General features: G+C 38.3%; 1 protein-coding gene across 2 annotated transcripts in view; it reads right to left on the bottom strand.

Annotated features, from left to right (window-relative positions):
* Positions 1–1,245: 1,245 nt before the first annotated feature.
* Rbm13 (RNA-binding motif protein 13) overlaps positions 1,246–26,965 on the bottom strand; it is a 93,484-nt gene continuing 67,764 nt past the window's right edge. For both annotated transcript variants that reach the window (XM_067144286.2, XM_067144287.2), the window contains exons 7-9: positions 22,867–22,980; positions 22,662–22,721; positions 1,246–1,446 (exon numbers count right to left, since the gene is read on the bottom strand). In XM_067144286.2, coding sequence (XP_067000387.1) covers positions 1,306–1,446; positions 22,662–22,721; positions 22,867–22,980 — 315 coding nt within the window. In that variant the 3' untranslated portion in view covers positions 1,246–1,305. The remainder of the gene's footprint in view (positions 1,447–22,661; positions 22,722–22,866; positions 22,981–26,965) is intronic.

The raw sequence follows: 26,965 nt of genomic DNA, 5'->3' as shown, positions 1-26,965 counted from the left end.
CTGTCATCACATGTGTTCTCCAGAAATTATTTTGCATTTAAAATGTTCATATTTCTGTAACGCTCAATAGCCCAAGTGCAGTTCCAAAACTACATCAAAAAAGAAAAAAAGTTTATGGAGGAATATCTTAAATATTCAACAGTATGTTATTGAATCTGTCTGCTAAGTCATCATGCCAGAGGCTAGTGAGATCCTCAAATGGTTATGCAGTTACAGGGGAACCACAAAAACTAATGGCAGCACCACAATGAGGCATACAAGACATGATAAGGAGTGAAATAGTTTGCTGTTGCTTTCCTCAGTGGGTCAAAAATTACTACAGCACCACAAAAGGCCCTATGAGTAGCACCTTTCATAACATCCAGATGCATCGTACTCCAAATGTCATTATTCAGCAACACATATACTTCAGCAGCTTCCATGCTGTTACAGCCATAAATGAACTGAGATGTTGGTGGAAGCTACATTTTGCTCTGACATGTGCCAAAAGATAGATGTAGAAAAACTGCATCCATCACCAGGTGCTTTAAATCATTTCAACAAAAGACTCGTGTAAATATTCAGTGCTTTGTAGTATTTACAGTGCAGACCCACGTTAGTTGGAAAATAAAATACTGATACAACTCTAAAGGTAACTATTAGAAAAAGCAAAGTTATCTCCCAGGCCATGAAGGCCCTTGAAGGAATGGAAGGTAAAGGTTTCCACTATCTGTAACCTTGGCGCTAAGTATGATAGAATAGTTACCTCTTTGCCCAGCTGTCTTGTTCCCATGAATTAACCTTATACTCATTTTTGGTGCAGGCTGAGTGAACCCCTCCAGAAGTGAAAATCTCGTTTCTTACTGTATACAGTATTTTTCAACTTCCTCATGGGGAATTGAACCCATGTCCTTCAAGGTGAACAGAGCACATGTTTACCACCTCTAATATGCTGCTGAAAACTATGAACATTATTTCATACATAGTAAAGAATTTATGTTAAGCATGCAAAATTGCAAGTAGCATTCGTAGTTGCTGAGCTCTACAAGTTTGAATTTACTACATTTAGGCTAATGAAAGGTGTACTTCTAAGAGAAGCTGTAAGTCACAAGTGAGCATGAAGGATAGTACACACGCACACTTTAACGTCAACTAATTGTGCCAGGATACAATCCTGCAACTTTAATGATCTAAAGTAACTCTACGACCAGACAACCAGCTTCAAGAGAAAGAAAGTGTAATTATGTAGCAAAGAAAACTACAAGGTAAAAAAATTAACCATTTTTATTTAAATACTAACTTTATACATTCTTTTTATGCCCAAGGTCATAACACTTTATGAGCAGCACGTGTTTCAGTTTCATGTTCATATTCAATTTCAATGTGAGGTCGCTGCTTTCTTCGAGGGGTGCCCTTAGATTTGAGTTTTCTGTCCACTGAATCTGAATGTGTAGGTGATGTCACATCCTGTAAAAAAGAAAAGATCATAGATCATTTTAAAAGAATATAATAACTAACACAAAATACAGTATATATAAACAAGTAAACCTATCTTTGAAACATACTTTGTCATCACCCTCTTAAGTTCACCAGGAAATCATCCCAGCGCAACTGTCTGCTGTTAAAATATATGGACCACTGTAACTTGAAGGAGTGGGAGGTAAAGGTTTCCACTTTCCATAACCTTGGTTCTAAGTGTGACTAATGCACCTATTGTACAAACAAAATGTAAAATATGAAGACTAAAATGTTTGCAATGCATTACTGCTGTAATTCTCTATGGTTGTTATATGGATCAAAACTTTATCTGGCTCATACACACCAATAGTGTATTACTTGATGCATTAGTTCTTGTATTCTTTAAAGTTCAGAGTTTTAGAGCACCCTTTATTCAAAATTACCACCATAAAGTCTGTAAAAAGACAGTGTTATCCACTATTCTACCCTCCATATAAAAATGTAGTCATCACTAAGTCTTCCCTTATCCTATTGTACATATGATTCCTATCCATTTCATTCTATCTCCCAGGCACTCTAGGTCCTCTCCTTGTAGGTACAGGAGATAAAATACATCCACAGAATCACCTAACTGTCATAAATGGTGACTAACAGGGGTAACAACCAGAAGCTATCAACTTGGAAACATTTGTTGGTGACCACAGGTCCCCTAGATAAGTCTGGCATTGCTCCCACTTGCTAGAGCCAGGCTCCTTGTTTTCTTCTTTCCTACTCAACTTCCCTTAGTAAATACGATACTATGAGAAACAGTAGGTGTATATAGAATGGTGGAGAGAGTAGAACGATCAAGACTGAGGTGGTATGGATAAATGTAAAGAATAGGGGGAACGAGGGTCCAAAGTCGATGCCTGAACTAGAGGTTGGAGGGAAAAACCCTAGAAGTAGACCCAGGAAATGATGGAAGAACAAACTGAACGAGACCTAGAGAGTGGCAAGCTTTCGAGACGTCTTTGATGAAGAAAGGAAGAAAGACAGGCAGTTATGGAGATCAATGATCCACAACCCAATCCAAGATCATATTGGATAAAAGGAATTATTATTATTATTATTATTATTATTATTATTATTATTATTATTATTATTATTATTATTATTATTATTATTATTATTTGCGAATGAGCCCATTAGGACTACGCAAAGTACTTAGAGACAGGCATTTGCCTTTCTTTGTGCCCACACTTCCTTCATTCGTTTGCTGTGTGCTTCTTTTCTCTCTTGAGACCATGTTGTTCCGGTCTTCTTCCTTGGTTCCTCCTCTTGGTCAACTTGCCACTTATGAACTTTGGCTCTGAAGATAACCCGGCTTTGGATGTCTTCAGGTGTAATTCCTGCCAGTTTGAGATCTGTTTTAATTTCGTCAATCCATTTTATTGTGTCCATTTTGGCTTTACTTCGGTTTTCATAAAATTCAACTATTTGCTTGGTAAGTCTATCTGGGTTCATCCTTTTTATATGTCCAAAGAATCTTAATCTGCATTTTCTGATGTTGCTGTGAATGTTAGAAAATTGTTTGATTTCCTGTTTCCCTCTAAGGCGGTACTGTTCATCTACGAGTTTTGGGCCTAAAATTTTTCTAATGATCTTGCGTTCCTTTTTCTGAATATTTTCTAGATCAGTTTTCCTGTTCAAAATTAGTGTCTCTGATCCATAGAGGCATTCTGGTTTTATTACTGTATTATAGTGTCTTAGTTTTGCATGCTTGGAGAGACACTTTTGTTATAGATATTTTGGGTGAATCTATATGCAGTTTCCATTTTTTGGCATCTAACTTCGTTGGCTTTTGTTTCTATTCCACTCTCCTGAATTATTTCACCGAGATATTTGAATTGCTGGACCCGATTTATTTTGCCATATTTTGTCTCCATGAATTTAGGGGGTTCTTTGCTGCAGGTCATGTATTCAGTTTTTTCAAACGATATTTGGAGGCCGACTTTTTCCGCTGTTTCGTTCAGGAGTTCAATCTGGTTTATGGCTGTTGAAACGTCACGAGTTAAGATTGCCAGATCGTCCGCAAATGCCAGGCAGTCTACTGCTAATTTTATTATTATTATTATTATTATTATTATTATTTACCTAGATGATGTATAGGAATTGTTTTCTTCTATAAAGGAATTTTATTTCTTCTGTTAACAGAAGAAATAGATGATGTATAGTTTTGTGCAATTCTTATTTATTATACATTTACTATTTATTTATTTTATTTATTTATTTATTTATTTCCATGAGTATATACAGAGTTTTCCTCCATTGTTAGACCCTGTGTAATATCCAGACTTAAACAAGCTCTTTCAACTTATTTACTGAACAAATACACAAACAAACAAAACAAAATAATTAGGTTTAAATGGCCCACGGTCAACTCCCTTCTGGAGATCCGATAGCCATGGTACTACGGCAACTGGATGAACAAAAACAAAATGACATAAACTAAAGTGAAGTAAAATCAAATGGCGATCGTCGGCAAAACGGCACAGGAAGGTTAAAAACCTTCCTGTCTCTTCTGACTGGACTCGCACATTCCACTTGCACATTCCACATCTCATACAGTCCTCTCTCCCAACCTACTAAAGCTTGCTGATCCAGTCATAACATTGCATCACCTGCTGCGTTTGTGTGCCACATTCTCCTCACATTGCAACTTTCTACTTGTACTACTTCCCTATCACCGCTTATAATCATCTAACTTCCACCTCTTATCATTCAAAATTTCCATGCCATTACCACCATTCTTTGCATACCTCCAACTCAATCTCTTATCTAACAACTATACTTAACCATACTCTCTCTCATTTAAACCTCAAGCCAGACTCCACGTCAAATTATACCAAGCCAGGTTCCACATTAAATTACACCACCACGTACTCCACTCTCCTCCCAACTTGCCTTTCATTAATTACCAACATTCTTTACAGACCACCAAATCTACCTCTTAATCATAATCACTCTTCCATTCACTTATAATTCAAATCTACCTATAATCACTCTTAGCATCCACTATACATTTCAATTTAAATTATACCAAGCCAGACTCCACATTAAATTATACCACTACATACAATTCAAATATCCTCTCTTACCATTTGGATCTTTGTCAACCATACTCCACTCTCCTTCCAACTTAATCCTTCTCGCCTTTCATTAATTACCATCATTCTTTACAGACCACCAAATCAACCTCTTAATCATATATTTAACATTACTCAATCTCATTCCCAACTGCAAACTCGACTCCACTACCAACCATACTCCACTCACCTTCCTACTTAATCCTTCTCGCCTTTAGTTAATTATCATCATTCTTTACATTCCAACAAATCAACCTCTTAATCATAATCACTTTTACCTTCACTTATAATTATAAACTTAACCATACATAAAACTTCATCCCTCATCACCTTAACTTACCACTCAAATATACTTAACTTTAATCACATTCTACCCTCCAATCTAATTATACTTTAACATCATTACCTAGCTTACTTACTAATACTACTTGACTTTTTACTTCTCGTTACTATGACTTCATCACTTTTATCCTTCTTACCCCTCAGTTCCTATAAACTCAAGCTTCTACCTATATTTATAGTTCCTCTTACTTCTGCTTCCTCCCTCAAGCCACTTCACTATGTGTGTGTCCATTTGCCATTTCTTGTGTTTTTCCCTCCACGCGCACTTCCCTGATCCTAAAACCGCTTCTATGATCTCACTGTTACTCGATTCTCCTCCATTTCTATTGTGCACGTCCTCTTCGACCCTACTCATTTCATTTAAAGTTAAAAACTTCATTATTGTTCCGTATTGAATAGAGAAATAAGATGTACAATATTATAGGTTAGGATCCACCTTTCAATACTCCGTAATAAGATGGTAAAAAGTAGTTACAACCTGTTTAATGGGACCGGTTTCAACACATTTTAAGTGTCATCATCAGCCAATTTGCGAAGATCTTACAACAACTAGCACATTGAATACAGGCAAAAAATTAACATTGTATCATAACGTAGCAATTCAGTAAATGTTCAAAACACAATAATCACAGTCAAGAGAGTAAACAGAACATCACTATCTTGCGCCGAAAACAAATATAGCTGAAGTTCATAAGCAGGTCAAATATTCGCTTATGTAAAGTCGTTGCTAGGCAGGTCTTGTAGGCATTTGTTTCTCCGGCCCTTAGCTGAGTCCTGGCATTGCTTCCACTTACTTGTGCCAGGCTCCTCACTTTCATCTATCCTGTCCGACCTCCCTTGGTCAATTCTTGTTCTTTTCCGACCCCGATGCTATTAGGTTTGCGAGGGCTAGGGAGTCTTTCATTTTCACGCCCTTCGTGGCCCTTGTCTTCCTTTAACCGATATCTTCATTTTTCGAAGTGTCGGTTCTTTTTCTTTTTTCTTCGAATTAGTATTATATTAAGGATTGTTGCCCAATTGTATTTCCTCTAATAACAATAACCACCACCACCACCACCACCACCATCACCACCCTCTAATTAACGTCCCCCCTTTCTCTATTTATCATTTCTTTATCAATTACTACGGCAAGTTGTTTCGAGTTGAACCTCGTATTTCTTTCATTATTTCTTCCTATTTTTTAAATATATTTTTTATTTGGCTTTATTCTTTTTTAACGTTTTAAATTATTTTATAAAACCTATATATCCACTTTGAAATTTGACGAAATTAAATCCTACACTGTTTTCCTAGGACTTCATTCACGTCACCTTTTGCTCTTCGGCCGGAGAAACAAATGCCTACAAGACCTGCCTAGCAACGACTTTACATAAGCGAATATTTGACCTGCTTATGAACTTCAGCTATATTTGTTTTCGGCGCAAGATAGTGATGTTCTGTTTACTCTCTTGACTGTGATTATTGTGTTTTGAACATTTACTGAATTGCTACGTTATGATACAATGTTAATTTTTTGCCTGTATTCAATGTGCTAGTTGTTGTAAGATCTTCGCAAATTGGCTGATGATGACACTTAAAATGTGTTGAAACCGGTCCCATTAAACAGGTTGTAACTACTTTTTACCATCTTATTACGGAGTATTGAAAGGTGGATCCTAACCTATAATATTGTACATCCTACTCATTTCTTCCTGTTTAAGACCCTCTTCTATTGCCTGAAGTTTTGTCACTGTCCAACCTCGTGTCCATTTCCCATTCGTCATCAAACGTTTCTGGCCCCTAATATGCGACCTCAACCCTTGCAGTCTTGCTCTCACTAGATGTTTCCATACCTGCCCACTTTTGGAAATCAAAAATAGGAAGATATTTTCATTCTTGTATTTCATTACACACATTGCGCCATGGTCTAGGTGAAAGAAAGAATACGATAAAAGGCACACATATCTACAGTTACAATGCAAATTGACCATTAAATTTAAATCTCAAACTAAGAAAAAATAACAATAGTTACAAGTAAGTGTACCTAATCATTCTTATTTATGACACTTACATACAAATAATATCACACTGTCACACGCAACAAAATGTAGTTTCTTTTATTAGACGGTAAAATGAACGGAAATTTATAGATATCTCTGAACACTTGAAGATAAGGTTTGTTATACTTTTTGGCCATAATGTGAAGAGAAAATACCAGGAACTGTCACCGACACAACTCATTAAAATTATGCACCGAAATACGCGAAACTACCACGTACAAAACAATTCAATATGTCTTATACGTTATTAACATAAGGCCCGGTTTCATCAACACGTTAAATATATACTAACAAGTAGTTAGTTAATACGGAGTTAAAAATTTAACACCTTTTTAGGTTTCTTGCGTTTCATCAAACTTTTCTTGTGAAATATTAACTACCGTATTTACTCGCGTATTAGACCCCTTTTTTCCCCACTTTTACAGCCAAAACTAATGAAGGTGGGTCCAATATGCGATAACGTCAAAATTTTGTGCAGCGAACACATGACTTCTAGGTTATAAAGAGCTATAAATTGTACGTGTAAACATTCTATACTATTATTTAACAAACTTAAAATGTATTTAAGTTATACTGGCTATTTTCATCGGAAGGCAGTATTTCTAAACATAAAAAGACAAAAAATGGTGAACAAGACTTTTAGGCCTACGGTACATATAAAAGTCCATTTTAGTTACTCATATCACGTCATTCGTTAAATCTCATTAATTCCTCTGGTGAGGTTGACGTCAGGAAGGGCATACGGCCGTAAAAACTCGCTACGAAGATTCGTCTCACTTCATACTCGATCCCATAGAAGAAAGGGATAAGGGTACCGTGTTATCATATAATTAAATATTGATGCAAAAGAACTTGATGGCCAGTCATTTGTCTCTGTCAGTTCAGCAGAAGGCCTACCACACAGTAAACTTGATCACTGCTTTCATTTGAATTATCGCCTTGCGCCGCCAACTTCCCTGCCTTGCTACCGGCGTGTCAGCATTCTAAGTGACGTCATCTTCACTGCTATCTCTCGTCAGTCGCGTCAGCCATGCTTCATTGTTCATTCTCTTTGAGCCATGCACTGCAATCAAGAGCACACGAGGTCCCATCTTTTTGAACCTTTCAAAAATAATTTCGTTCCCGACTATAGAGTCTAAACAGTGTAAATCTATTCCCAGATGGTCTCTGATATTCGCAGTTGGTGTATATGCAGCAGAAGCCACTCCTTCCAAATAAAGTCGTGCTGTAGAAGGCATGCCAAACCATCAGCTGATAACTAGCGTATGTTACGAGTTGTACTTCCGAATGTAATACATAGTAACTGGAAACATTCTTTTGATAACTGCGGCTGTTGAAACACAGACCCTTATTTTTAAGTATATTTCATGCTTGTTCTCTACATTTATCACATCAGTATTTGCGTAAACAGCTGTCCATGAGATAAGACAGACCACATTGTTTAGGTTAGGTATCGTATATTATCGCCCTGATAGTGCCAAAAGTTCGATGAAAAAAAAAAAAAAAACAGGAAAATATGCCGTATTTATGGATATCTACAGGTGTGCCGGTAATGCGTTTTATTATCATAACGTTTAATTTTGTACGTTCGTTGTCTCTTTTTTTATTAACGTATACCCGGGCATGTTTAGTTTGGCGTCTCCGAAAATCGTTTAAAGTACGTGGGGACATAAAATTATTATTATTTGTTAGGTACGTTGGCGAGTAAAACAATCGTTTTAGTTGAATAGCTTTTATCACGTTTTAAACTTACTTCTCTCCAAATATTTACCTATATTGGCCCGAGTTACGAGATGTTAAACGACCACTTTGTTAATGATCTCGCCTGCTGTATAAATAGCAACAACCGCGAATATTTCTCAACTAAAGTAAACTCGTTTCCTCATCCCGAGGTGGTACAGCTCTTTTTAGACACACCCCCAGTGGAGGGGAGTTACATGTACCGCTTTTACCGCATATCAACCTTCCTGCCATTTGTGAATCTGGCAGTACGGTACCGGGAATCGAAGTCAGACCCCGGAAAACAGCAACTTCTTGTGCTAACTATTACACTGGCGGACATTATTAACTACAAAACACAGACATATAGCATGACTGATGCATGCTCGCAATGTGCGGGTCGGACACGAAGCTAGGCCTATTCACCTATCTGTGCGACGTCATCAGAGCTGCAGTAGACCTACGCTAAAGAGGTGGACATTTCTTAACTACGAAACACAGATGTAACGCATGGATTTGACGCGTTTTTCATTGCGTAGGTCGTACGGACGAAACTATTCACAAATTTGTGCAATGTCATCAGTGCTGCAATAAGACTTGTACCCGTTTCGAAGCGGAATCGTCATCGTTCTCTGACGAATTACGTTGGGGGTCTTATAGGCGAGATTTATTTTTTTCATTTTCTTCGTCTCGAAAAGCCAGGGGGGGTCTAATACGCGAGGGGGTCTAATACACGAGTAAATATGGTAATCGACTGTTAACTCTCCCCATATTGTGAACTGGTACGAATCAAGGAGGCAGTGGTACGAATATGCTGTTTCACAGCGCGCTCCGATGCGCTTCTGTTTGAGTGCAGCTGTAAAATATGGCACGTATTCTAATTTTTCCTCCTTCGAAAAAGAGTTGTTAATTGAATTAGTTAGTAAATATATATAAGTTATTGAGTGCAAGCGCAAAGATTGCTTGACGATAAAAGAAAAGGACGAAGCGTGGGAGAAAGTCCGCGAGGGTTTCAATGGGGTTGACAGATACTTTTTAAGCGGGTGTCCACTGTCAACTAACAAAATCACTTCGTTAATTGTCCCACTTCAAACTGTGCTCCGATATGGGAGTATTAAATATTGTATTGTCGTGTGCAGAACCAGACCACCTAGCAAGTATATCCCTGATTTGGAGGTTAGGCTCATTAATCACCTGAACATTAACATTAACAGAGAAATATCCCTTCCGATTACGATATATTTCAGCCCAATTGCCTCCAGGTGATTGGATTCTTACATGTGTGCAATCTGTTGCACTTACAACAAACACCAGGAAAACGGCTTATTTCATAGAAGTCGCGGATAATTTGCTGACGCTCTTCTACTGAAGGGATTGTTATACACCTCCTTTTCATGGATGCTATTGCTGCAGACACTCGACAAACAACTTTATTAACAGTGGCTTTAGAAATTCCAGCATTTTCTCCAACCATTATGTGAAATGAACCAGTAGCAAAAAATCGTAATATTATCAGTACCTGCAACACTGGAGAAAGAGGTACGTTTCTCTTCGTAGGATATTCCAACCTCACTCAAATTTCGTCAACAACCTTAGCAACGACTATTTTCAATAACCTGTATCTATGAAGAACTTCCGCATCCGTCAAATTTTCAAAGTCATTACGTCGCTGAACACTTCTTCGATCAGGATTGTTTTGTAAAAGATCTAAATATAGCAATTCAGCATCGAAAGCGAGATTCGCAGCAGCCATTTTGGAACAGGTTGCTAAATGCTAATGTTAGCCATTTAACATTGGAAATAGTTGATGTTAACTTTAATACGCAGTTTAACATTTGTTAATGTTAACAGTTGTTGATGAAACGCAAATCGTATGTTAAAATGATTTAACACCTTGTTAAGTACTAACAAGTGTTGATGAAACCGGGCCTAAGACTCTGATAGGGGAGAAGGGGGGGCGAAGCACAGAAATGGAAGCAAAACAACTGGCCTACAACTCCAACGAAACTACGCACATAAATGATGTTAACAGCGCGCGAGCCACACAATAACAAACTCCTTCTTTCGTCCCGATTACCGGTAAATGAGCCCGAACATATTCTGAATCACGGCCCTCCTTGTGCTCAGGCGGCTAGGACTATACAATCCACCGGTAGAGAAAGTGAAATCTGTCTGCAAAAGAATAAGGGTAGAAAATCTCCAGGACGAGGAAATTAGACAGAAGTTCACGGATATGATTAGTGAGAAGTTTCAAACAGTAAACAGTAAGCAGGTTCAGGATACAGAAAGAGAATGGGTGGCGTACAGGGATGCTGTGGTAGAAACAGCAAGGGAATGCCTAGGAACAACTGTGTGTAAAGATGGGAAAAGGCGAACATCTTGGTGGAATGATGAAGTGAGAGCAGCTTGTAAACGTAAAAAAAGGCTTATCAGAAATGGCTCCAAACAAGGGCCGAGGCAGACAGGGATTTGTATGCAGATGTAAGAAACAGAGGAAAACAAATAGTTGTTGAATCCAAAAAGAAGTCGTGGGAAGATTTTGGTAATAACCTGGAAAGGCTAGGTCAAGCAGCAGGGAAACCTTTCTGGACAGTAATAAGGAATAAGTTATAAGGAAGGGAAAAAGGAAATGAACAGTGTTTTGAGTAATTCAAGTGAACTCATAATAGATTATAGGGAATCACTGGAGAGGTGGAAGGAATATTTTGAATATCTTCTCAACGTAAAAGGAAATCTTCCTGGTGGTGTTGCAAACAGCCAAGCTCACGGGGAGGAGGAAAATGATGTTGGTGAAATTACGCTTGAGGAAGTGGAAAGGATGGTAAATAAACTCCATAGTCATAAAGCAGCAGGAATAGATGAAATTAGACCTGAAATGGTGAAGTATAGTGGGAAGGCAGGGATGAAATGGCCTCATAGAGTAGTAAGATTAGCATTGAGTGTTGGTAAGGTACCTTCAGATTGGACAAAAGCAGTAATTGCACCTATCTATAAGCAAGGGAACAGGAAGGATTGCAACAACTATTGAGGTATCTCATTGATTAGTATACCAGGCAAAGTATTCACTGGCATCTTAGAAGGGAGGGGGCGAACAGTGGTTGAGAGGAAGTTGGATGAAAACCAGTAGGTTTCAGACCACAGAGGGGCTGTCAGGATCAGATTTTCAGTATGTGCCAGGTAAATGAAAAATGCTACGAGAGGAATAGGCAGTTGTGTTTATGTTTCGTAGATCTAGAGAAAGCATACGACAGGGTACCAAGGGAAAAGATGTTCGCCATACTGGGGGACTATGGAATTAAAGGTAGATTATTAAAATCAGTCAAAGGCATTTATGTTGACAATTGAACTTCAGTGAGAATTGATGGTAGAATGAGTTCTTGGTTCAGGGTACTTACAGGAGTTAGACAAGGCTGTAATCTTTCACCTTTGTTGTTCGTAGTTTACATGGATCATCTGCTGAAAGATATAAAATGGCAGGGAGGGATTCAGTTAGGTGGAAATTTAGTAAGCAGTCTGGCCTATGCTGAAGACTTGGTCCTAATGGCAGATTGTGCCGAAAGCCTGCAGTCTAATATCTTGCAACTTGAAAATAGGTGCAATGAGTATGGTATGAAAATTAGCCTTTCAAAGACTAAATTGATGTCAGTAGGTAAGAAACTCAACAAAACTGAATGTCAAATTGATGATACAAAGCTAGAACAGGTCGATTATTTCAAGTATTTAGGTTGTGTGTTCTCCCAGGATGGTAATATAGTGAGAGAGATTGAATCAAGGTGTAGTAAAGCTAATGCAGTGAGCTCGCAGTTGCGATCTACAGTATTCTGTAAGAAGAAAGTCAGCTCCCAGACGAAACTATCTTTACATCGGTCTGTTTTCAGACAAATTTTGCTTTATGGGAGCAAAAGATGGGTAGACTCAGGATATCTTATTCATAAGTTAGAAGTAACAGACATGAAAGTAGCGAGAATGATTGCTGGTACAAACAGGTGGAAACAATGGCAGGAGGGTGCTCAGAATGAAGAGATAAAGGCTAATTTAGGAATGAACTCAATGGATGAAGCTGTACGCATAAACCAGCTTCGGTGGTGGGGTCATGTGAGGCGAATGGAGGAGGATAGGTTACCTAGGAGAATAATAGACTCTGTTATGGAAGGTAAGAGAATTAGAGAGAGACCAAGACTATGATGGTTACACTCAGTTTCTAACGATTTAAGATAAGAGGTATAGAACTAAATGAGGCCACAGCACTAGTTGCAAATAGAGGATTGTGGCGACATTTAGTAATTTCACAGGGGCTTGCAGACTGAACGCTGAAAGGCATAACAGGCTATAATGACAATGATAATGAATGTATGTATCTATATATATATGTATGTATGTATGTATGTATGTATGTATGTGTGTGTGTATGTACGTATGTATGTATGTATGTATGTATGTATGTATGTATGTATGTATGTATGTATGTATGTATGTATGTATGTTGATAGAAGACTGTTTCTTACATGTACCCATACAGTTCTATGTTGCATGGTCATCTTAGCTCCAAAAGGCAATATCACAAACGTGGTCTACAAAAAGTTTCTGGGTTAAATGAAACTCAATTTTTCGGTGAGTTTTTATACTTTAGAGAAGTTCAGCTAATGTCTTAGTACAGTACTGAGCAACAATTACTTTTATCAAATTACGAATCCCACGCGAGCGAAGCCGTGGGTAACTGCTAGTTTATTACAGTCAAAACTTGTTAGGGCGTTTTCGTGAGGACCGCAAAAAAATAACGTCACAGAGGGAACGTGCTAAAAACGTTCTTAGAAGTGCAAACTATACACGTATCTGACAATTATCTTTAAAGTTGTAACAGGAAAGTCCCATATCTGGGTGATTTGCACACGTTTGGTGTGTGGTTTAGCATCCACTTTCTCAATAAACTTTGATTTTTCACCATCTAGAAACTGTCTAGCTTTCTACTTCTTCATAACAGAATGTCCTGCAAACCACATGCATAAGTACAGTAGGCCTAATTTATGTACGTTGTTACACAATTCATTTACGAACATAAAATTAAGCACCAATATGTCAGCTGCGAACGTAAGTACATATAGGCCTAATTTACGTACACAAGTCACTCAGGCCTCTTTCAGATGGCACAGGAGTAAAACGCACCCATGTGTGTGCGCAGGTTCACCCGCATCCGCTGACTCTTACACACACAATGGGTCGAGTAGTGCAAAACTCCCCGCGCTTTCCAGCAGAACTTTTTCAAAACTCTTTTCAATGTGGGTAATAAATATGAGCCATCATAGTCTTCATTTACCTTCTACATTTAAGAAAATACAAAAATAGTTCACGCATGCTATGTCCTTCGCATTTCATTAGAGAACGAGGTGGGTACAATTTTGAGGATACTCTCTCAATAACGGGCCTAAATGATATCATGCTTTCCAAAACACGAGACCACTGGTATTTCCGACATTAAAGTTATTAAGTTATAAATGTCTATTTTGGGTTCCATAACAACCGCGCTGTAGTGTGTAGTGTGAATGAGTGCGTGAATGAGCATATATTCATAAAAATTAGAAATATATTTGCTAGTTATAGGTTTTTTTTTCTTCTGTGTTTCCGTCTCTTATTATCACTAGTGTTAGTTTTATATTTATTATCATGTACACTTAGATTGTAGTGTTGTACATTCTATAATAGTTTTTTTTATTACAATCTCAAAATTTTCTATTAGTACCATATTATTTTAAAAGATCTGTTTATTTAAATATTATATGTACGTTACTCATTTTAAATATTGTGGTTAAGTGTAAGAGAGGGCCTTGAGCCCTAACTTCGCCACGAATAAAGACGAATTACTTACTTACTTACTTAAATCACACAGGAAACGAAAAACGCACACAAATAACTTTTAAATTGAAAATGAGAAATAAATATGTCAAATGGGTGAGAGCAGACCTATTTTTGTTTATCGTCTCAATCCATTTCTACTTCCTTATAGGTACACTATCAGCTTCTGATACAGATCACAGTACTGAAGTTGTGAGCACGTCCGATCCGCTGTGTATGATGACATGCATAAAAACTGATGTCCAATAACAAGTAATTGTGGGTGTGGGACCGCAACTCACCACGGGCTGCTTGCTGAAACATTTCTCCCGCGCGCAGTTACTCTCCGCCTACGCATCATCCGAAAGATTGTATTTGAACAATCACTTCTTAGTTTAGGCCTAGGCAGACCGACGGCTAAGCGCGGAACCCACGCCGTCTGAAACAGGCCTCATGAACGTAAAATTAAGCACCAACACATCAGGAGCAAAGTTAATAAGACTGGCTTGGGACTGACGCCCCCTGCAGCTGTAGGCCAACATGCAACCACACTCTGGCGCCGTGAAATTAAGTTCTCTACTAAATCCCTACCCAGGCCAGTTGTCACAGGCCTGTCATGCGCGCAACGTGGCCGGGAACGCTAATTTAAATTTCTTATGGTGGGAGTTACGAACGTACTAAAGAGTGACGTAAATGTACTATCCAGATTTCTTTAGCATGTATCTAATAGGACACGTCCTGGGACTTTGGAATAATGGCATAATAACCAGGGAAACACACTAGAGAGGGACGTCTTAACCAGTTTTTACTGTCATCATCATCATCATCATCATCATTTCCCAACTCCAGTTTCCCGGGTGTGGCATACAAGAGCTCGCCATCTCCTTCTGTCTTCATACATCTTCTGTTCCAGTACATTCTCCCATTTGTGTCCTCTCTCCTCCATATCTGATCTTACAGTCTCTATCCAGCGTTTTCTTGGTCTTCCTTGTGGTCTTCTTCCTATGAGATTAAGGTCAAAATATTTTCTGGCAGGTCTTTCCCTGTTAATTCTCATTACGTGACCATACCACTGAAGCCTGCGTTTCTTTATGACACTGGTAAAAGGAACCTCGATACCAGCTACTTTCCTATTCACTTCATTTCTGATCTTGTCCATTCTGGTAGTTTGGTTTATAGTTCTGTTAATAATGTTATTTTGTTTTTACGTCCCACTAACTACTTTTTAAAGTCTTCGGAGACGCTGAGGTGCCGGAATTTAGTCCTGCAGGAGTTCTTTTACGTGCCAGTAAATCTACCAACACGGGGCTGTCGTATTTGAGCACCTTCAAATACCACCGGACCAGTGGCGTATCCTGGAATCTCCACTGAGGCATGCAACTAGTAACCATGCAGTTAACACAACGTATTAAGTAAATTTCAATTCTACTCACCCTAATTACATGTAGGTGAACTTGAGCCAAACAGTTTTACTGTAAGTTTCTGGATTGAACGTGCGTACACAATTCTTGTTTTCTGTTTTTAAATTTACGAGGGTCCGCCTCTGTGGTGTAGTGGTTAGTGTAATTAGCTGCCACCCCCGGGGGCCCGGATTCGATTCCCGGCTCTGCCACGAAATTTGAAAAGTGGTACGAGGGCTGGAACGGAGACCACTCAGCCTCGGGAGGTCAACTGAGTAGAGGTGCGTTCGATTCCCACCTCAGCCATCCTCGAAGTGGTTTTCCGTGGTTTCCCACTTCTCCTCCAGGCAAATGCCGGGATGGTACCTAACTTCAGGCCACGGCCGCTTCCTTCCCTCTTCCTTGTCTATCCCTTCCAATCTTCCCATCCCCCGCAAAGCCCCTGTTCAGCATAGCAGGTGAGGCGAGGTACTGGTCATCCTCCCCAGTTATATCCCCCGACCCAGAGTCTGAAGCTCCAGTACACTGCCCTTGAGGAGGTAGAGGAGGGATCCCTCACTGAGTCCGAGGGAAAAGCCAACCCTGGAGGGTAAGCAGATTAAGAAGAAGAAGAGGAAGAAATTTACGAGGGAAGGTTGAGGTCTCCCGGCTTTAACTATTTGAATCTTTTCATCAAACGAACGGCCAGTAAATGGCTTTTCAAACTGATTTACAATTATATCCGTTTTAGACTCATCCATCGTTAATACCACATCTGCGCAAGATATAATAAAACACCGAAAATACAATGAATTAACTCACTAGTTAGCCACAACTCAAGCACTGGAGGTAAGTCACCCCAGTGGCATTGGTCAGTTTCGTCACGTTGGGTTCTCGCTGGGGGATAATCTGTGGGTCCCGTTCACTGTAAAGATGCCGACTTTCTCCAAGTTGCTAACAGATGGCAGAGGGTAGCACGGATATAGGGTGACAAATTCTGACCAAGTTTCAATTGCAGCGACATCGTTCGGAGGGTTTCAGAACTACGTCTGCCACCGAATGCAATTTTAAGATTGAATGCCTTTCTTCCTGAACTCGTCCATTTGCTGTCTCTTTCTTCCTAGAGTGGTGTAGACGGCGAGACTACACCAGCACCACACGTAGTCAAGCAACGGAACCAGTACAGTTGCGCGGACCTTTTGAACTTCTGAGAGATGAAGTCGTTAATATTCGACTTGAAACAACCTAAAATCGTACATCAGAAAGTCTTTGTGTTATCATAACGCATGCAATGAATGCCTTGCATTCAAGGAGAATACGCCCCTGCACCGGACTGAGCCAGGATCGAACCTGCCAAGTTGGGGTTAGAAGGCCAGCGCCTTAACTGTCCGAGCCACTCAGCCCGGCTGGTTCATAGTTCTAATGAATCTCCTTTCAGTTGCTTGGATTCTACTGAGGTCTTTGTTTAGTAGGGTACATGTCTCTAAACCATACGTGAGCATTGGTACGAAGTAAGTGTATATAGTGGAATGAGCTTAGTTCATTAGATCCCGAAGGGTATATCCATAAGTGAAGGGAGAATTCACTAGAAAAAATCAGAAGAAAATTTGGAAGAAACTTATGATGAGGAAATTTAATATAACCTCCCAATCAAACCCAGGACCGGTAGGTAATCATAGAATCCAATCCCTGAGAGAGAACTGACAGTGACCTGATGTCCATAATTTTGGGTTTTCTATTTTCTACCAAGTATGAGAGAAGGCAAGCAAGCCAGTCAGCCAGTAGTTTTATGAGACTGTTGAACATCATGATCTGTTTCACGTGGAATCCGAACCAGAGAGACATAATGCTTCATTTCAAAAATCCCACAGGCATTCACCGGGATTTGATCTGAGGCCGCCTTGGTGAGAAGCCAGTAACGATGCCACTTGTCTATCACGTACCCCTGACTATGAGACTGTATTGGCCCAGTAAGTCAAATTTTCATATTTTCTTAATTTCTTCCAATATGACTTTAAAGCAGTTCACCTAGATTTTTATATTATTGTATGATGTTTTCAATAAATGTATGCATTAATCACATTTTTTAACTAGTAGTACCTACTTTAAAATATTCAGGTATTCATTTATAGGATACTGGAAGCATGTTACAGTTGATTTACATTAGAAAGACTTGGATAGAAGAAAGTGGTACAATAGTGTACCATTACACACTCAAGATTATCTCTCGCTCCGAACGATCTATAGTAGAAAGGTCAAATAACACTAACTTGTATGTATGGTCTTTTAAGTAGATCTTACAGAGCAGATGATTTCTCAAATCCCAATCTTGTGCCCTATAAAGGGTTAATACTGTTTTAACTACATTACTGCATCAGGATAACAAGGTGTGAAACAGAATTTCTCAAAAATTAGTAAATTCTTTCTGACAACTTACAGCAAATGCTCAATTTTCACTGGAGACTTCTGGTTTTCAAGAAAATAATCACTATATTATATACTATTAAAAAAAGATGAAATAAAAGCGGCATTTTCCAATTTAAGGTATCATTTGCAGGCGACTGTCATATATGACTCGATTTGTCACTTGTTCGTTGCTTTGCAAAAACATATTATACTGACCCACTGGGTTCCTTTTCTCCTTCTGTTTTTGTCCATTATTCCTAGTCTTTCACCACTCATAGTCATCTTAATCTTTGTCTCTTTTCTTATCCTGTATTTACCCAGCTCTTTCCTTATACCACACTTCCCACATCAAGACTGAAGATCTGTCAAAATGGTGCCTCACTAAGCAATGAAGCCCAACCTCCTGATAAAGAGTCTAAATTATATACAAATGAGCACATCACTCACGACTACCCTCTGAAATCCTTTAGGAGTGAATTGAAAGACCTGTACTTAGTGACACCACAGTCAATTGTTTATATTTCTCATTTAGATTTTAAATTGTAATTATTTCTATGTATATGCCATATCATAAATAGTCTGACTCGTTGGCTGAATTGTCAGCGTACTGCCCTTCAGTTCAGAGGATCCCAGGTTCAATTCCTGACTGGGTTGAGGATTTTAATCACTTCTGATTAATTCTTCTGTCTCGGGGACTGGGTGTCTGTGTATGTCCCAACACTTCCCTCTTCATATTCAGACAAGACACCACACTGCCAACCACAACAGAAACACGCAATAGCATATCTGCCAACTTTTGAAAAGGGCTATCAGTAAAACTCACAATTGACAAAAAAAATCCAACGATTCTCGACATACCCCAGCTTAAAACTATGAAACAATGTTAGGTTTTGTTCCACCCAATCAATACACATCACTTTACAAGTGAACTATTTAATTAAAAAAACATATTAAATATATATACGGACATGTTTCATCTCTATTTCAGACTTTATCAGCCATAAAATCACATGGTAGATTACAAAACTCAAAATTCAGAAATTCAGAAATTGAAAAAAAAAAAAAAAGACGGAAGAACCCAATGCCTTTTTAAGAACAAATGCAAAAGATATAAATACATTGTTTACACAAATTGACCTCACTCTTTTTTTTTTTTTGCTAGGGGCTTTTCGTCGCACCGACACAGATAGGTCTTATGGCGACGATGGGATAGGAAAGGCCTAGGAGTTGGAAGGAAGCGGCCATGGCCTTAATTAAGGTACAGCCCCAGCATTTGCCTGGTGTGAAAATGGGAAACCACGGAAAACCATCTTCAGGGCTGCCGATAGTGGGATTCGAACCTACTATCTCCCGGATGCAAGCTCACAGCCGCGCGCCTCTACGCGCACGGCCAACTCGCCCGGTGACCTCACTTCTTGCAAAAACTGTCAGCAACAATGGACATTGATTCCGTACAAGACGTTATGGCAGGCTCGTCATATGTCAAGTTATATTTCATTTTTTAACACTGAAGACGACAAAAGTTTTTGCAAGAAGTGAGGTCAATTTGTGTAAATAATGTGTTAATATTTATATCTTTTGCGTTTCTCAAAAATTGGGTTCTTCCACTTTTTTTTTCAATTTCTGAATTTTGAGTTTTGTAATCTGCCACGCGATGTTATGGCTGATGAAGTCTGAAATAGAGATGAAACATGTCCCTAAGTATATTTAATATGTTTTATAATTAAATAGTTCACTTGTAAAGTGATGTGTATTGATTGGGTGGACCAAAACCTAACATTGCTTCTTAGTTTTAACTGTATCAATATAGATCTATACAATGAAGTTCATAAATTATACCCCGGCTTGATGAAAATAGTAATACTTCTGGGCTACAAAATACAATAATTCATGCTTTAAACAGGATACTTCAATGAAATCATATCAACTTACATCATAGGCCAATGATTTGTAGATGAACATAACAATAAAGAAGAAATCCATGTTAAACAGCAGCAGGCGTGGTGAATATTAGTTTGGAACATACATAACAGGACTTCCTTGATAAATTAAGCAGATATGTGGTAATTGAAAAACTTGTTTTACGTAACACAGGCAAGAAATAACATCACACACTGCAAATCACAGCTAGTTCAACTTTAAAGTCATAGTTGTGGCCGTTTCAGCTTCCTGCAAAAAAACTCTTGAGAAAATGTTTCATCATAACAGGGACCAGAACTCCTGGTCTTCAAAATAGAAATAGACTCCAGAGATTCATTGGACATGGGTGATCTGAACTCTGTTCTATTTTTCTTCACAAGGCTGAAAACACGTTCACATTCTGTATTGCTATGGGGTATGGTGAGAATAGAGAGTATTACTCTAGAAATTCGGTTATACTTGAGAATTCCATCGGCTCCATGAATTCTTGATATTTGTGACCAACTGGAATCACTTGCAGCATCTTGATTTGCAACCAAAGTGTCATCTACCTGAAGAACTGTGAACTGCCTCTGAAGCTCATTCACCAACTCATCTGTAGTTTCATTTTCTTCCTTGCATAACATGATAGGAAACTTTTCCAAGAAAAAGTGAATGGAAGAACACTGTGCATTTTCAACTGTCTAACCTAGCAACCTGAGCATGCTTTAACACATCATCCTTGAGTGGAAACTTGTTCATAATGTAGTCACAGGCAGTACAATAGAAGTTTCTCACCGATGAAAAGAAAAGTTATGTTATTGTATAGATAAGAAAAGTGTTTTTCCACCAATCAATACACAATTTATTTTAAATAGATTAAACTAGTACCGGTTTCGGCTCTTTAACGGCCATCATCAGCTAGTACATGATTTGTTTCCAGCCATTAGACAATTCACAAGTTGTTATTGTATTAGACATCCGGATGTCTAATGGGGAATGGAAATGTATACAGTAGCATGTAATTAAAATATCAGTAGTCAAGGTAAAAAGTTACAATAAGTTAGAACATGAGTATGTAGGACATATTAAAACATATGGGTCATAATATATAACACTTAAAAAAAATTTTAACACATTAAAATTTGGTAAGTATAGGTAGACACTTGTTAAAAATTTTTAGTTCATGTTACATAGGTTCCATTCTTCTATCTTCTGTGTAGTTCCTTTGCTTTTATGTTATGTTGATTTTAGCTGTGTATGGTAATCTTCGAGAAAGTTCTGAAGCTGGTATGCGTCATGTTGATATGGACCTTTGTCATGAAGAAATTTTTTATATTGTGTTATATATTCCAACTTGTGATGTACTCTGGTAAGTTTTAATATAGTAAACAGGAGGTCTTGAGTTTGAATTAGAAGTAGTTGGTGGTAACACCTCTCTCGTCTACGTTTGTGGTTGTAGTCTGTAAAGATAAGGTAATATAAGTATGCCGGTGGTGTGTGTATGAAGGAATGCCTGGTGTGTGTGTATGGAAAGAGTACTTACTTTAGTTGTTGTGGAAGTCTTGTGCCGATGTGTTTGAAGGCTTGTTGTGTTCTACTGCGAGTGCGTCTGGGGCTCATGTCTAATGGCTGGAAACAAATCATGTACTAGCTGATGATGGCCGTTAAAGAGCCGAAACCGGTACTAGTTTAATCTATTTAAAATAAATTGTGTATTGATTGGTGGAAAAACACTTTTCTTATCTATACTTTGAATCTGTCAATACGGAAAATGAAATTTATAAATAATAATAAGTTATGTTATTGACTATCGTGGACTTGCCTTCGACCCACGCAAATAATTGATTGTACAGAAGTGGAGTGATTATCGAATGTTAATGTTTCAAATTTTTGTCCACGAAGTCGTAAAATGACACCGTCCATCGTAAAACTGTAAAATGCTGCAACTTCCATAAATTTTACGGATAAACAGTAAAAGTTGGCAGGTATGCAATAGTGATTATATCCCTCCATAGGTTTGGCATCACAAAGGGCATTCGACTATAAAACAGGGCCAAATCCACATGTGCGACACAGTTCACACCCGCGACCCGAGAAATGTGGGAAAAGCGGTAGAAAAAGAGGAAGAAGATATGACATATCATAAATAAATTTTAAAACACTAATAAGATAGTTCCGAGTTCAGATATATGATGATCGAGCAAGTTAGCCATGCGGTTAGGGGCGCTCAACTGTGAACTTGCATTAGGGAGATAGTGAGTGGAACCCCACTGTTGGCAGCCCTGAAAATGGTTTTTCGTGGTTTCCCATGTCCAGCAAATGCTGGGGTTATACCTTAATTAATTAAGGCCACGGCTGCTTCCTTCTAATTCCTAGCCCTTTCCTATCCTATCGTCGCCATAAGACCCGTCTGTGTCGGAGCGACGTAAAGCTAAGTGTTAAAAAAAGAAAAAAAGACGATATACGAGTTAAAATTAGCTTACCTCAATATCGGATGTTTCAGAAATGTCAATATCATCTCCTGAAACTAGCTCCTTTTCAACCTGAAACAGAAAAACAAATCCCCGAAAACCGTGAAAATAGTTGATGGGAAGTAAAGCAAATAACATTATTATTAGAAAAATGAATAAGTACCAAGATTAGTTTCTTATCTAAAATGAGAATATTAAAGATTTTGCCGAATAATACCTCAATTTCACTCTCAACCTCCTCCTCTTCATCATCCTCATCGCTATCTGCAGCAACAAATTCAGCATCGTTCATTATCTGGTTCTCTAATTCTTCCTCAACTTCAGCTTCAACCTAAAGAAATTTTTTAAAAGAAGAAAGTACCATTCAGTCCATTACATACTGAAAATAAGAAAACATTAAAATCATTTTCTCTCAATATCCAAAAATAAAGCAAACACTGCCCAGCAAAGTGAATAGAGCAAAAAGAAAAAAGGTTTAGTTACAACGATTTCCAGGTCTGTTTAGGAGAAAGCATTAACCCATTTATGCCCAGGTGTGTCGTTTTCAACCCATCAAATTTTCCTGTCATATAAGAAACTGTTGCTTTATAAACTCTAAATGGTTTCAGTGAACCACAATATGATTTCACCCATAATTACACAGGAGTCTGTTTAATTGTTGCTATCATTCTTGATTTGGAGTTGATAAAAGAAAGATGGATTGTCAGCTGTCTGTACTAGAGAGAAGAATTTAAGTAGTTATTTGTACTGCTAGATAATATTTCCAACTTTGCAATATTTGATAGTTAGCTTTAGCATGTATAAAAGATTTGTTAGTTGTGTACGTTACTTAGAATCTCCAGTATTTTCATTAGTATATCATCTGGGTTGAAAACGACCCATTGGACAGTTTCCCAAGAACTACTATTCACTCGTATATTTCCTGAATGGTGATGCTGCACATATACATAAGCTTTCTAATTAGTCTGTATTTCATAGCAGAGTAAAACAGCAAATGCTAGCAGAAATACTAAATGAACTTGAAGTACCCAATCCCTCAGACGTACCAGACTCTGAACTCGATATTTGTGCAAGACTGTCAGAAGATGAACAGATTCACATTGTGGTGATGACAACTCTGCATATCCTGACAGACTAAATCTTGTTTAGCTTCAAATTAGATCAGAGTTAGTGACAGCTTTATCCAAGAAGATCCTCTCGAATTCAGTGATAATGCTGTTTTGATTTAGGAATATGGACCAACTAACAGCAGTGACTTGGACTTAAATTGTAGTAATGAATCAGCTAGATCATACTCCTTCTGTTCAGAAATAGGTGATATGAAATGACTTCCCGCCTCTCCATTTATCTTTCAATATCCTGATAAGTCATTTTACAGCTTATTTGTACCCTGTAGATTACTTAGATGCTTTTCTACATTCATATACTGGTCGACTGAATTTTTCTACCAAGAAGCTACTGAGCAATTCTGTTCCTCTTCCTGTCACTTCTTTTGCAACTTACCATCAGCAAATCTGAACTCCAGTGCTGGTTATGTAATTTAGTTATGTGTTCCGTAAACAAAAATTCTGCCCAACAAAGTGAATAAAGCAAAAAAAAAAAAAAAAAAAATTTCTTGCAACATTTCCAGGTCTGGTTAGGAGAAAGCATTAACCCATTTACGCCCAGGTGTGTCTGTTTTCAATCCATCAAATTTTCCTGTCATATAATCTCTGTTTTCAGGATATTGATTTAACACAACGATGATCAGCCCCAGAGATCTCTGTAGAACTGCAGCCAGCGGTTGCTGACGGGCCCCGGAGATCTCTGTTTTTATGCAAGGGCATCGTTTGTAGCTTGCTGTGCTATCTGTTGGTTATAATTTCAACTACCTTCAATCATGTCATGGAGAAGAGGCATCGTAGATTTTAGTGTCAATGTATTTTTTTTAATTGTACGGTCTTTGTGGCCATGGAAACTTTGTATATACACGGGTGTTTTTAAGTGCCGAGAATCACTGTACAAGATGGCGCACCCATGGCAACAGGCCCTATGTGAGGACAAAGTATTTCAACATTTATATGCAGATTCATTGTCTGATGTGCCACATGGGTGACGAGACCTAAGAATTCTCATAGTTTCTCAGCTGACAGTAGGTGAAAGCCAACAGGTACAGGCAAGTGACCGGCTATGAGAATTCTCACTTTTATGCACCTTGTATTTCCTTGATTATTGATGAAATTGTGGGCGAGATTAGGAGTTCCAAACGATGTAGTCATGTAATATTAATTATTGCTCCTTCTTTCTTTAAACCTTCCTGTATTTAACAAAATAATGTGAGATATGTAGAGCTATTCCCTGGAGCTCCAATGCGAATGTCAACATGGCGGGGTGTATTCAGTTGCCGATGGCTACCGATAATTGTGATTAATTATGTACAGACCAGTTATAATAGGTACCGAGTGACAGTAAATTAGATATTTCTCATGATTAACAGCTAACACTAAACACAGAGTAACCGTACAGAGAAATCCTGGCATACTTGAATACAGTAAGTACACAAATGGCACAAACAGGGCATGCATACTACACTGCGCTTAGAAAGACTATTAAATGGAGGCACAAATGGTACTGCTTGGAAAGGCATCACACAAGCTGTACAGACTACTAAGACACATAGTGAGTACATGTTCCAAGTTTGAGGTCGATATCATGAATACGTTTCGAGTTACAGTAGTTTAAGTGCAGCAGGGTAATTTCTTTCCTGGAGGATTGAACTATCTGGTCTACATGGGGTAGCAGCCTCCGTTCGGGGCCCGCCGTCAATGTGTTAATATGTAGTCTTTCCGTTGCAAAATTGTACTTATTAGTGTCTTTACAACATAGAATTTATCTACAAACATATGGAACACTGCATTTAGATTTTTTCTGCAAACTCAGTAGCTTTTTTTGTTGTTAGTCGAACCTTTACATTTTCATTCATTTTCAGCACTCGAGACAAAACAATTGACATTAGGGTGAAGAGAAAAATAAAAGTTACAACATGTGTTTTATCAATCGCAGTAATGACTTCAGACCTATCAGTTAGGCAACATTTCATGACTTTCTTCAGTACATCGCATTGTAACGGACTCTTCACTTCACCGGCAACTACTGTTATGAACTTCGTCACGCACATAACCTTTTTCTACTATTAATATGGACTTACCCTCATCATGATACACACCGCATTTTCTCTCCAACTGGAACTTACATACTTATGTGAATTTGCACACATCGTACCTTGCACGAACTCTGCTCTATCAACCTTTACGATCTACAATAAACTAACTTCCTTTTCGCCGCCTGACGTCATGTGACATCGCCTGCTTTGTCACGCGTGCTCCACTAACCTCTGGAATCTTCCAGACATATTTCTCATTCTCCACACTATAAATACCCGGCCTTCCTCTGAATGTGTTGAGATGGACTTTGGCCTGTGTGGAGGGAGGAACCTTTAACGTCATCTCCGTCCTTAGCGACATGTGCCCTGGACTCTCCATTTTCGGGCAGAACTATTTGGTTCAAGATGAGGTATGACAAACTGATAATGTCCTTATTTTAAATACTTCTATTTTGCATTTGGAGCTATTTTCTATGCATATTCTAACTGGGAGCAGTGCATTTCCAGGCCGAAATTTCACTTGTATTTTCAATATCTAAGCCTCTATTGACTAACTAGTGACAATTTTCTTTCCAAATGTGCGTGTGGTATATCGGCAACTCTGCAACTCCTATACACACTTGTGCTTAATCAGTGCTTCACCATTTATGTTTTTGCATACTTTGAAACTGTTTCATTATACTATACAGTGACTTACGCTGGTATGACAACGTTAATTTGTGCCTATTCGGGTGATAATTGAAGAGGTGGCAACTTTAATATTACATTTAGACTTTTGCTTAGAAGACTTCATGCTGGTATACTCCAATCTTGTAACTGTGTACATCCTTTTCTTATTCTCGTTGTTCAACATTTCTCTCTGTACCGTATTCATCATTCTCTTGTCCATCCCTTTCCTCTCCTGGCCTATTCTCTTATTTGCTTTTATTCTCTTGGATATTTTATTCTTGGTGTAACAAATTTGTATTACATGTGGTTGGGAAAACTCTGTATTTGTACAGACTTCTATTCATCTAATATTGTAAGAGCTTGATTTAATTCTTCTAATATATCTATTTCCAAATTTTATCTTGGTTTCTCATCTATTTTCACCCGTCATGTCCCTTATTTCTCCTCCCATTCTCTTTTAATTTTCTAATATTACCTAGCTTGCTTTCCACTGCGCTATCTGTGG

This window comes from Anabrus simplex, chromosome 3 (genome assembly GCF_040414725.1).
Source record: "Anabrus simplex isolate iqAnaSimp1 chromosome 3, ASM4041472v1, whole genome shotgun sequence".
NCBI lineage: Eukaryota > Metazoa > Arthropoda > Insecta > Orthoptera > Tettigoniidae > Anabrus > Anabrus simplex.
The sequence above is the reverse complement of the archived record's forward strand: the minus strand, read 5'-3'. Positions and strand labels throughout refer to the sequence as shown.